The sequence below is a fragment of the Camelina sativa genome, chromosome 9 (assembly GCF_000633955.1).
Source record: "Camelina sativa cultivar DH55 chromosome 9, Cs, whole genome shotgun sequence".
Classification (NCBI taxonomy): domain Eukaryota; kingdom Viridiplantae; phylum Streptophyta; class Magnoliopsida; order Brassicales; family Brassicaceae; genus Camelina; species Camelina sativa.
Genome location: NC_025693.1, coordinates 25,913,652 through 25,925,132, shown reverse-complemented (window position 1 = coordinate 25,925,132; position 11,481 = coordinate 25,913,652). Strand labels below are relative to the sequence as shown.

Genomic DNA, 11,481 nt, shown 5'->3' with positions numbered 1-11,481 from the left:
CGGGAATTTGCGGTGCTGTTGTCAATAACTCTTGTCCCGCTGTTGCCCCTAAACCGATTGTGTTGAATCCTAATTCAACTATCGATCCTTCCTCGGGTGAAGTAATGCCTGCTGGTGCTGGTCACAAAAGAATACTCCTTAGTATATCTTCTTTAATAGCCATTAGTGCTGCTGCAGCCATTGTGGTTGGTGTAATAGCCATCACAGTGCTTAATCTGAGAGTGCGCGCATCAACAGTTTCAAGATCAGCTGTACCGCTTACGTTCTCAGGCGGAGATGACTTCAGCCGATCTCCCACTACTGATAGCAACTCAGGGAAGCTTGTGATGTTCTCAGGTGAACCTGATTTCAGCACGGGAACACATGCTCTGCTTAACAAAGACTGTGAGCTCGGCCGAGGTGGATTTGGAGCAGTGTACAGAACAGTTATCAGAGATGGCTATCCCGTGGCTATCAAGAAGCTCACTGTCTCGAGTCTCGTCAAGTCTCAGGAAGAATTCGAAAGAGAGGTCAAGAAACTTGGGAAACTCAGGCATTCAAATCTGGTTAAACTCGAAGGTTATTACTGGACAACATCTCTTCAGCTTCTTATCTATGAGTTTCTCTCTGGTGGGAGTTTATATAAACACTTACACGAAGCACCAGGAGGTAGTAGCTCGCTTTCTTGGAATGACCGGTTCAACGTCATCCTCGGTACAGCCAAATGCTTAGCCTATTTGCACCAATCAAACGTCATCCACTACAACATCAAATCGAGCAACGTGTTGCTAGACAGCTCTGGTGAGCCTAAAGTTGGAGACTACGGATTAGCAAGGCTATTACCCATGCTAGATAGGTACGTTCTGAGCAGCAAGATACAGAGTGCCTTGGGATACATGGCTCCAGAGTTTGCTTGTAGAACAGTGAAAATAACAGAGAAATGCGATGTTTATGGATTCGGAGTCTTGGTTCTTGAAGTGGTTACAGGTAAAAAGCCTGTGGAGTATATGGAAGATGATGTTGTGGTTCTGTGTGATATGGTGAGAGAAGCTCTTGAAGATGGAAGAGCAGATGAATGTATTGATCCGAGGCTGCAAGGGAAGTTTCCGGTAGAAGAAGCGATTGCAGTGATAAAACTAGGGCTTATTTGCACTTCTCAGGTTCCATCTAGTAGACCACACATGGGAGAAGCTGTTAACATATTGAGGATGATCAGATGCCCTTCTGGGAGCTCAGATGAGTTGGGTTCGAGTTGAAAAAATCAAAACTAACATGTTCTTTCACTACCAAGTTCCGGCGAAGAGGAATCCGGTTTGTTCTTTTGGTTTGTAAGAGTCTAAGAGAGATCATTGTCTGTGTTTGTTTTTTTTGATAAATCTCCTAAGTTTTATGTTTTGTGTCTTTTAGTTTCAGTTTATCTGTTTTTAGCTTCCTCTGTTTATTGTTCTTAACATTCTAGTGTTTTATCGGATTTGTCTTCACCGGGTTCCATAATTTGGGACTCTTTTGTTAAAATCTTTAATTGTTATGAAAGAAAAATGTAGTATTCATTTCAGGTTTCAACCTTAGCAGTCATATAGAAGATAAAGTTTCTTGTGAGACAAACAAAAGAAGCTTAGGGCTAAGAACATCAAGAATCAAGAAAGAGCTATATAATACTCCCAAAAACTTCAAGAAGCTTCATTTGTTGCAACCATGTGCATGGGACTCTGTGAAAACTCATCAATTAGTCTCTTCTGATCTTTATTGGATTATGGGAATCGAGGAAACGTCTCAAGAATCGGTAATTAAAATAGTACATTATTTGCTTTGGCTTTTAGAGTAATTACTAACAGAAGAACCCTAGTTTCAATGGCCAATAAAAGAGGAATTGAGCATGCCCTGTCTGAAACAGACCATGTTTTTCTCTCTCGGAGTTGGGAAAGAAGAAATTAATACGACAGTGGAAGTATAAATTTATCGTTTCAATAAAAGAATAGAAGACAACGATGAACTAACTAAATTCACATCGTCCGAATCAAAAACCGAGCCTGGTGCAAAATTTCTAAGTACTTTTTAATTCACAACTTAATTCTTCATTGGAAAAATAAACGATTGCATTAAATTGAGATGGCATCTAACGGTTTGACACTTTCTAAGCCATAATTGCTAACCTTTNAAAAAAAAAAAAAAAAAAAAAAAAAAAAAAAAAAAAAAAAAAAAAAAAAAAAAAAACTTAGGAGTTAGGAGTCAATTTCTTACTATTTGTGGGACAAGAAAACAATAGACACGGTTTGAACTTTTGAGTTTTTTTTTTTTTTACATGTTTATACTATGTGCAATCTTTTATTGAAAAAAAAAACACAAACTAACTTCTAATATGTAACAGCATAACCGGTCCAAGGATAATTTTTTTTTTTTTTGACGAACTCCGGTCCAAGGATAATTATAGGTTCCAAAACAATTATTTTTTTTTTGTTCCATTTGAAAGAGAAAAGATTCAAACTCATAGGTCAATTTGCAGAACTCGGAGTTGCTCGTAGATAAATGAGAGGATATGTTCCGGAATGTATGGTCAACGAGAACTCCACAAGTATAAGTGTTAGTAAGCTTGGGAGTTGATGGCAGCACTAGCACCGATTCCTTTCTTTCTTTCTACTCGTAGAGGGTGATGGTGCCAAGTCAAAGTAATCGTTTTCATCACTTCATGAGTGTTTTGATTCATAAGCATTGAAATTGAGCCAATCATAGAATAATAATATACGAATGAGCATACAAACACAAACCGTAGCCTAGAGGAACAAAGGTCTATTATACCGTCCTTATTTAAACACAGGCCTTAAAACTCAAATCCATTCTCGACAGATTCACGCGGCAAAGAGCTGTAATGATCCAATAATACATACAATCATCACAATTATATTCAGTCCCACGTTGTTGTCGTCGTCGTCGTCGTTAATTCATTTTCTTCTTCTCTTCGTCTACACTTTTTGCATATTGTAGTGTGATGGAGTATCATATCACCCAGGAAACTCTTGATCTTACAAGTTGGTCTACTACTTGTATTCATAAGTTTTCTACTAGAATAGTAGTAACAAACTAACAATGTTCTTTGATAAAACCAATCACTATAACCCAATCAACTTAACCTTTTTTATTTACATTTTAGTTCACCAAATTATTTTGATCATCCATAAGGGTTTCATAATCCAAAACCCAAAGTGAATAAAAATATACAGATCAATCCTTTGGATAATCACTTTGCTTTCATTGACCAGTCTGCACCAACCACGAGTTATTCAACTGTGACATAGCCGTCTCCCTAAAGCTCTTAACCTTAACCAAACAGAAATGGGTGCAAACCGTCCCCATACCGGAACCAACCCGGGTCGTTTTCAATAAATAACAAACCGGTCCAGAATCCGTTCCTCTTCCTTGCGCCACAATCCCCCACGCGCTCGTATCTCCACACGCGCCACCGTCGGTGTGGTAATCATCCTCACCATCATCATCTCCTTCTCGATCCGCTACGTCGCCGTCCTTAAGCTTCTCCACGAATATAACCCCCTCCGGTGTCCTCTCTTCTCCTCTACCCCACCTCCCTTTCATCTCCGGCCAATCCTCAGCCTCCGGACTCGTCGCCGTCGTAGTCAAACGACCATTCGCCTCCGCGTATAAGTGCATCAACAACGGAGATTCCCTAAGATTCTTCACGATCTCAACAACCGAATCCTTCAACCACACATCAAGCTTCTCCCTCGACACAAATGATCCGCCACGTTTCCTCTCACCGATCCGATCAACCTTCACCGCGACAGACCGTGTTGCCGGCAAATCATCCATCGACATCGAAACCTTCCCGATCTCGCACAAATTCCGTCGATTCGTCACCGGAACCACACAAAACGATCGAGAATTCAAATCCACCGTACGCCGATCACAACGAACGGCACATGCACTTCCTCCTCCGCAAGAAATCCTCGCAGACGCCGCCATTTCCGGAAGATTCAATTGCAGATAGACGAATCGGAAAAGGAGATGCGGATTTTAGATTTGGAGATTGCTTCACGCAATTATATATGAATAAAATGAATTCAGTTTGACGGTTTCTTTATAGAAGAAGCAAATCACAATTCACACCAATGGTTTGTTTGTTGCTTATAAGAATACGTTTTACTGACGCAGCCACACACACAATCCAATGGCAATAACATGATTAGTTTATTTATATATAACTAATTTTTTTTTTGTTGTTTCGAGTTTGTGTAAGTTGTTTGTGATCGGACGGTTGAGATTTAGAGATAGTAGAAATCGCGTTTAACTTATTCTTCACGTTATCCTCAAAAAGTCTGAGTTGGCTTTAGGTAGTTTGATTATTATTTTCCTGGAAAGTGTAAACAACGATAATGACTCGATTGAGATTTGATATTCACCGTTGGATTTAAATTGGACGGTTGGATTATACGTGAAGGCGTTATAAGGGAAGGAGAACGTGGCGACGCGGTTTAGCTGTGTGCATGGCTTCGGCGGGCACACGCTGGTGAGTGATTTAAACTGTGGAGTTCTTGTGTCTTCCACGTCATTTTTAATCTAGACCATTGTTTACGCCCCGTCAGACTCCACGGTGTATTGGGCCTTTCGTTTTGAGTTTTTTGAAGAAAGTTTTGTGGTTCGTATGATTTATGGGCTTCGCTTGTTTTCTTTTTATTTTCGCTATGGACTTTGTCGTTTGCACCGAATAGACCATGCCCGGCAGCACCAAAGAGAACATGGCCATGGTCCGGACTCCGGAACTCTACAAATAATGAAAGAGGAAAAAAAAAAAAACGCGGAAACAAATAATGATTTCACGTGACACATGGCTGCTCAGTGCGCTGACACAATACTGTAATCTGAATTTGCGTTGATCTTTTGCATATAAGGATCAGATCATTGGACTGAGCTTTGGATTTATATCGCGTTTGCCCACATAACAACAACATCATAATTCATAAGTTCATAACCATCGCAATAAGGTTGCGACACAAAACGAGCAACAATCAGACTTGGCAACTATGCAAAAGGCCTAAAGCCATGAAGCATTACAGATCGACAAGTGGATGAGTCAAATCTTACGTGGCTTAATCTCTTCGTATACTTGTCTAAATAAAATCCACCTCTCGCTTAACTTAGTGTGTACATATATATAAAAAAAAAGCATGACCACTGTCGTGTTCATTATCGTCCTTGTGATCTTCGCAGCGAGTCTTTACGACGCCGGAGGAACAACCATGGACCCGTGTCTCGAATCAATGAAGACAGCTTCACTGCCTGATCTTCCTTACGCTTATGATGCGCTAGAGCCAGTTATTAGCGAGGAGATCATGCGGCTACATCACCAGAAACACCACCAGACTTATGTCACTCAGTACAACAAAGCCCTCAACAGCCTTCGCTCTGCCATGGCCGACGGTGATCACTCCGCTGTCGTCAAACTCCAAAGCCTCATCAAGTTCAACGGCGGAGGTCAAAACCTAGCTCTAATTAGACGACTAAGATCTAATTACAATCTTCCGGTGGAATTTGATTTATTTTAAATTTGCTTTGCTTGTAGGTCACGTTAACCATGCAATCTTCTGGAAAAACCTAGCCCCTGTTCATGTATTAATATGTTACTTCTTCGTTACTCCATCTTCTATATATGATGATTTTTGTTTCCTCTCTTATATAATGGGTCAAACTAAAATGGTGTAGGAAGGAGGTGGCAAGCCACCGCATGATCCTTTGTCTTCGGCGATTGATGCTCATTTTGGATCCTTAGAGGGATTGATCCAAAAGATGAACGCAGAAGGAGCAGCTGTGCAGGGATCTGGATGGGTGGTAAGCTTCTTGTTAGAGTCTCATTAACAATACGTTTGGTTAAATATTCTGAAATGACGTAAATTTTCTGTTTTATTTGAATCGGATATGTGATGTAAGATTCTTTTTGGGTGGAAAAAGGATATACTTATATCAGTAATGTCCAGAAAAATGTGTTAGTGTAACAAGTATATAAGCAAACGATGAACCATTTCTTTCAGTTTATGAAACCTATGAACTTTGGCACGTTTTTATCTCTTAAATCGTGGTTGAAATATAGAAAAACTGAAAACTGTCATTATATTTAATATTGTTGATTGATTGGTAAATACACTTGGTAATTTTTTTTTTTTTTTGGTTGCTTTGAATGAATTAGTGGCTTGGACTAGACAGAGAGCTAAAGAGACTTGTCGTTGAGACCACAGCCAATCAGGTAGATCAATGTATTAGTTAAGAATTTTTACAAACAAAAAGAAAGAAGAAACATTTGACGTATAGAGAAAATTCAGGATCCATTGGTGACTAAAGGAACACACTTGGTTCCTCTAATCGGGATTGACGTGTGGGAGCATGCCTACTATCCACAGGTACTCTATCTAATCTCAATTATGACACTCCCTAGTCCCTAATATATAGAGTTGTTGAACATATCAGTTTTAGTAAGAAAATCATCGAACTGAATGTTAACTAATGATCATTTCGGTGCGGGTAATGCAGTACAAAAATGCAAGAGCGGAGTACTTGAAGAACATATGGAGCGTGATCAACTGGAAATATGCGGCGGACATATTCGAGAAGCATAGCCGTGATCTTGATACAAACTGAGTTTTATGTATGTATAAATATGCATATGGAGTCTGTAGTTTTATTTTATTTTAAATAGGGGTTATGTTGTCTTGTTTGTAAAACAGAACAGAAGCTTTAAAAATGCCTGTGTAGTGTACCTTGAAAAGATAATAAATGTTTTGTTAATGGTTTTTTTGGTGTTGTTTTGGAAACTAAAATAAAAGTAAGTTTATATTTGGTCTGGTTTGATGAAGCAGTTATAAACATATAGAAGATGTAAAAAATTTAAAATATAGTTAAAATAAACAAAGTGTTAATATTTGAGATTCAATAAAAGATAAATTTGAATAAAAAAGAATATTGAAAATTTTCAACCATGTAAAAAATTCCAAATGGTTCTCTTAATAAAATTATTTGTATTTAGTGGCCCGTTTGGTAGAAAAACTTGAAGCAGACATGGGATTGAAATGGGTCAAACAAAGGCCCAAATAAGTCATAGTCAAATAAAAACCCTAAAACGGAAATGGTCGGCATATATTTAAAGATTGTTCCGCGAATTTTAGGGTTACTGCAATCTTGTGCTTCCTTGTCGCCGCCGCATCAAATAGAACTGAAGCAAAGAGGAGGCTTGAATCTCTCTGCTGCACAACATGGCAAGTCTTCTCTCCTTCTTTGATTAGATTCATCATTTAGAACACAGAGTCAAGCTCACCAGAGACTTGGAAAGCAAAAATTGTGTATTGAATTCGAGTTTGTTTATTTGCAGACTTTCAAACGTAGGAATGGTGGAAGGAACAAGCATAACCGTGGTCATGTGAAACCAATCAGGTGTTCCAACTGTGGCAAATGCTGCCCCAAGGTTTGATCTCTCCCTACTAATCATTTTCCGATACTAAGTTTTGTCTAAGAATGAAAATTAATTTGATTTTGGTTCTATTACTTACATAGGATAAGGCGATCAAGAGATTTATCGTCAGGAACATTGTTGAGCAAGCTGCGATTAGAGATGTTCAAGAAGCCAGCGTCTACGATGGTATGTGTTGCTTCCTCATTACGCATTGTTTGATTGTATTTGTTTTTTTTTTTACCATTTTGGAATTGTGTGTGTTAAATTTGATTTATAAATGTTGTTTTGGATTGGTAGGTTACACTCTCCCAAAGCTTTACGCTAAGACACAATACTGTGTCTCATGTGCTATCCACTCTCACGTTGTGAGAGTCCGATCCACCGCCAACCGTAGGATTCGTACCCCTCCACCTCGTTTTGCCAGACGCAAGGTTAGCTCCTCGATACACTCATTTCAATTAAGACTTACCTTTGTCTCCTTTTGATTATGTCCTTGAGGCAATCAGTGTGTTCTTGTGTACTTCGGCAATCAGTTTTGCTTAATCTGTCTTGTCTTCTGATAATAATTGGGAACTTCAATTGGTTTGAAGTAGAATTCCTGTATTTTTCATTTAGTATAAAGTCAGCTGATTAGTATATCTCTCTGGTTGTGATACATCTTACGAATTATGCTAGAAGGGTTAGCTCAACAGTCTACTTTGAATAGTTGTTTCAATCTCTAGTGTTCTGCACTGTATTAGTCTCGTTTAGAATTACTGTTCAGTGTATTGTTTTGAGGAAAGTTTCTGACTGAATGGTTTCAAAAAATCATAAATTGTTTCAGGAGGATACACCCAAGCCAGCACAACCTGGTCAGGCTCCTCGCCCCGCTGGTGGTGCACCTGCTGCTCCTCGTGCCTGAAGACTTTAAGAAGCTTGCAACCCAAAACTGTTTCTATTGTAGTTTCAGTCTCCTTTTTGTCTGAAATTTTTGAAGATGTTTTCTACATTTTGTTACAGATGATTTTGCCGCATGAAGCTTTAAATGTTTAAGACCAATTTTTTTCTCAGCTTATTTGACTTCACTCTTTCGACTCTTTTTGATTAGTGCAACTTGATACCCTTTGGTTGAAGACAAGTATGAATGACGAAAGATTCACTCATTAAAACAAAATGGTATCTCCTAAGTTGTCATAAGCTGACAAGTCGAGTGTTGGGTGTGATTCCTTTGTAAAGTAGAAACAGGAAGAAACAGAGGTTACTAAAATTATCTATCAAAAATGTAACAAAAATTCTCTGTTGCACAAATGAAAGATGTATCAAAAAGTCAACTCTTCAAATTTTCTTGGGCAATCCTTACAAAGTTTGACATGGGACAATCTGTTTTGAGAGCGTTGGGGATAATGTGAGATCTGCTAACAGCATATCCCTCCTGCAAAAAATCCAAAAAGCAGAGCGTTTTAGCTTTGTACTTTGCACATCAAATACTTCAGAGATCAAAGCTGTGAGAATTTAATTACTACTCCACCTTAACTAGTGCACTCATCATCTTCTTCAACGGAGGTGAGTTCATCTTTGCACGGCTGGCCATCTAATATACAAAATAAACAAATCCTTATTATGTAAGGTTGATGAAATGCGTCTTTCTTATAAATGTAAATGAATCATATGGTTTCAGAGTACCTCATCCATTTTGGTGTATCCTGGTGGCAGTCTTGGATCGCTCTCTTCAATCATTATACTGAGAAGCTTCTCCAGATCCACGCCAGTGCCTTCACCGATCCACCCCAATTCCTTTGCCAATTCCAGCATTTCCTTCACATACGACGCATCATGAAGCGGTCCAAGCCACATTGGTCCAGACACAACCAGTGAAGAAGAAGCCTTGGTATCACTACAGGGACATCCCATCAAACCAAGTTCATCAAATCTCAATGTACGAGAATGGCCACATAGATTACAGTGCGTGACAAAACCATAGTTCCTGCAGTTAAAAGACACAAGAAAACTCCAATTACAAAAAGCAAACATAACCAACAATATTCGAATCCTATTAGTCAGAATTCAGAACGAAGAAAAAACAAAACCTGTCCTCATGTAGTTTCCCACGGTGAACCCTCAGCATGACTCGAAACACAGGTCCGTGATAAGAATAGTATGAGAAAAGAGGCGTAACATGATAACCAAGTAGAGCAGCCTCTCTCATAGCTCCACCTATAAGCATTCTTAGCCCAATCTCATTCCCAAAGGGCATTGGCCTAATAAATGCTCCATAGGCTGCTAAAGAACTACACATGAAAACAAACCAAGAAATGTTTAAACTTCCAAACCTCCTTAGTCCCTAAATCATAGCATGTTCCCAAAATTGTTACTATGATTAACTAATGAACCCAGTAAACAAAACCAGAAAAAGTAAAGCTTTTTTGACTCACTTATAAGGTCGGTGACCACCAGAAGAGTAACCATCAGTTGAAGTCAAGTAAAGCAAACCACCCAATCTCAACGTATTAAACGCATCTCTCAAAAAAGACGAATCACTCCCAAACGAATCAATGTCAATCATATCGAAAAAATCAGCAACCATGTACCGCTCAATCATAGCTTTATTAGCCAACAAATGCGTCACAACCCATCTCCTCTCATCTCCGTTACCTCTCTCCACTCTACTACTCAAATTATCAGTAATCACCTTCCTATTATCATCGTTGGCGTCGTTGGCCATCACGAAATCAGCATCTGCTTCCACAAGATAACGAAGCGACCTAATTCCACATCCGCACATCGCGTCCAGCACCCGTAAAGTTCCATTGGATCTCTTGTACAGCGTCGCCGATAACACGCCGAGGTCTCGTCCTGTAGCGCTTTCGTGGCGGAAAAAAGTATCTCCCGGTTCGAATTCGAGATCTCTCTCAATCTGAACTTCGGATTTCACGAGAATGGGATGAGATCTCTGTTTCGAACTCTTGAATCGAGCTGAATTTGGGGATTTATTACATCTAGGGTTTTGAGATTTGTGGAGAGTGAGAGAAGAAGAAGAAGATAGGGTTTTAGGAGAGAGAGTTAACAACATAGCGGGAAAAAAATTCTGATTATTTTTTTTTTTAATAATTCCATTTATCTAAATTAATTAGTCCCGTCCGAAATAAAGACACGTGTACGGATAAGATGAAACCTCGTATTAGTAAAGCCACGTCATCAAGTTTATCATTAGATTTTAGAGTTTGTGTTGGGGTGAATCGTCTACAGTCGATACCATGAAAAGATACGATACGCTTTCTTCCCATTCATGGAATTAGAGTTTCTGTTTCTGGACTTGGGAGAAGAAATTTAGGGTTTTTTTTTGACTATGACTATTAAGAGTGAGAGACAAAGATGAAGAAGAAGAAGAAGAAAGAAGATTCAAAATATATATATTTTTTTTCATTTATTTGACTGGGGCAGGTGAAGTTAATTTTTTTTTAAATGATACAAACATGGCAGATTGATTTAGGGTCTTCACTATTATAAACATTCCATATTTCTTTTTATAAAATTTTAATTAATTTATAAAGTATCCATTACTCTCTCTATTCCTGTTGTTGATAATTCTTCTCCTCTCTTTGTTTTAAACAAAAACAAAAATTATTATTTCGGTTTCTTCTCGATTGATCAATGAATTACAAATAGGTATCCCAAAAAAAAAAAAAAATTCTTTGCCGTTTTATTTTACTCATATCTGTTTCTCTTTGTTCCTTTCGAAGATTTTGTTTTTCTTTGGGTTTGAAATTGTGTATGGTGTAACGTTCATACTCATTCATAAGATCTTTAAAAAAAAAAAAAAAAAAAGCTGGAAATTTTTTGTGTTGAGGTGAATTAATTGTTGTTTGGTCTCTTTGAAGCATAATTTTACATCAAAATCTTCATTTTTTTTTTTATGAGATAACAATAATTTTTGGGATAATTTTTTTTTTTTGATTGGTGTAGATTTGGGTGTTATATTGAATCGGATTGTTGTTGATTGAGAAAGAAGAACAAAACAAAATTTGTTATTTCGCGTGAATCTCGTTTTTTTCTCTTTTTTTTGGGGGGGGGGG

General features: G+C 38.3%; 5 protein-coding genes across 6 annotated transcripts in view; 3 read left to right on the top strand and 2 right to left on the bottom strand.

Annotated features, from left to right (window-relative positions):
* The window catches only part of LOC104712299 (probable LRR receptor-like serine/threonine-protein kinase IRK), a 4,919-nt gene extending 3,385 nt beyond the window's left edge, over positions 1-1,534 (top strand). The window contains exon 4 of one of the 2 annotated variants that reach the window (XM_010429153.2): positions 1-1,534. In XM_010429153.2, coding sequence (XP_010427455.1) covers positions 1-1,235 — 1,235 coding nt within the window. In that variant the 3' untranslated portion in view covers positions 1,236-1,534. The other variant, XM_019229353.1, reaches the window with a different exon arrangement.
* LOC104712297 lies at positions 2,998-4,168 on the bottom strand. Its single transcript, XM_010429151.2, has one exon. It carries the CDS (start codon positions 3,952-3,954, stop codon positions 3,226-3,228), a length of 729 nt encoding a protein of 242 aa, XP_010427453.1. The 5' UTR covers positions 3,955-4,168; the 3' UTR covers positions 2,998-3,225.
* LOC104712296 (superoxide dismutase [Mn] 2, mitochondrial) lies at positions 5,110-6,775 on the top strand. Its single transcript, XM_010429150.2, has 6 exons — positions 5,110-5,463; positions 5,552-5,598; positions 5,692-5,817; positions 6,173-6,229; positions 6,306-6,383; positions 6,514-6,775. Exons 1-6 carry the CDS (start codon positions 5,157-5,159, stop codon positions 6,619-6,621), a joined length of 723 nt encoding a protein of 240 aa, XP_010427452.1. The 5' UTR covers positions 5,110-5,156; the 3' UTR covers positions 6,622-6,775.
* LOC104712295 (40S ribosomal protein S26-3) lies at positions 7,128-8,505 on the top strand. The gene is made up of 5 exons (XM_010429149.2): positions 7,128-7,235; positions 7,349-7,441; positions 7,531-7,615; positions 7,727-7,860; positions 8,253-8,505. Exons 1-5 carry the CDS (start codon positions 7,233-7,235, stop codon positions 8,328-8,330), a joined length of 393 nt encoding a protein of 130 aa, XP_010427451.1. The 5' UTR covers positions 7,128-7,232; the 3' UTR covers positions 8,331-8,505.
* Positions 8,652-10,489, bottom strand: LOC104712294 (tRNA (guanine(26)-N(2))-dimethyltransferase-like). Its single transcript, XM_010429148.2, has 5 exons — positions 9,841-10,489; positions 9,496-9,696; positions 9,092-9,392; positions 8,937-8,999; positions 8,652-8,840 (listed from the first exon to the last, which is right to left on the bottom strand). Exons 1-5 carry the CDS (start codon positions 10,476-10,478, stop codon positions 8,736-8,738), a joined length of 1,308 nt encoding a protein of 435 aa, XP_010427450.1. The 5' UTR covers positions 10,479-10,489; the 3' UTR covers positions 8,652-8,735.

Coding starts and splice junctions, on each gene's coding strand:
- LOC104712296 (XM_010429150.2), top strand. CDS start 5,157: ATGACCACTGTCGTGTTCATTATCGTCCTTGTGATCTTCGCAGCGAGT. Junction 5,464..5,551: donor CATCAAGTTCAACGGCGGAG/GTCAAAACCTAG, acceptor CTTTGCTTGTAG/GTCACGTTAACCATGCAATC. Junction 5,818..6,172: donor TGCAGGGATCTGGATGGGTG/GTAAGCTTCTTG, acceptor TGAATGAATTAG/TGGCTTGGACTAGACAGAGA.
- LOC104712297 (XM_010429151.2), bottom strand. CDS start 3,954: ATGGCGGCGTCTGCGAGGATTTCTTGCGGAGGAGGAAGTGCATGTGCC.
- LOC104712295 (XM_010429149.2), top strand. Junction 7,616..7,726: donor AGAAGCCAGCGTCTACGATG/GTATGTGTTGCT, acceptor TTGGATTGGTAG/GTTACACTCTCCCAAAGCTT. Junction 7,861..8,252: donor CTCGTTTTGCCAGACGCAAG/GTTAGCTCCTCG, acceptor AAATTGTTTCAG/GAGGATACACCCAAGCCAGC.
- LOC104712294 (XM_010429148.2), bottom strand. CDS start 10,478: ATGTTGTTAACTCTCTCTCCTAAAACCCTATCTTCTTCTTCTTCTCTC. Junction 9,393..9,495: donor GGGAAACTACATGAGGACAG/GTTTTGTTTTTT, acceptor TTTTAACTGCAG/GAACTATGGTTTTGTCACGC. Junction 8,841..8,936: donor TGATGAGTGCACTAGTTAAG/GTGGAGTAGTAA, acceptor GATTTTTTGCAG/GAGGGATATGCTGTTAGCAG.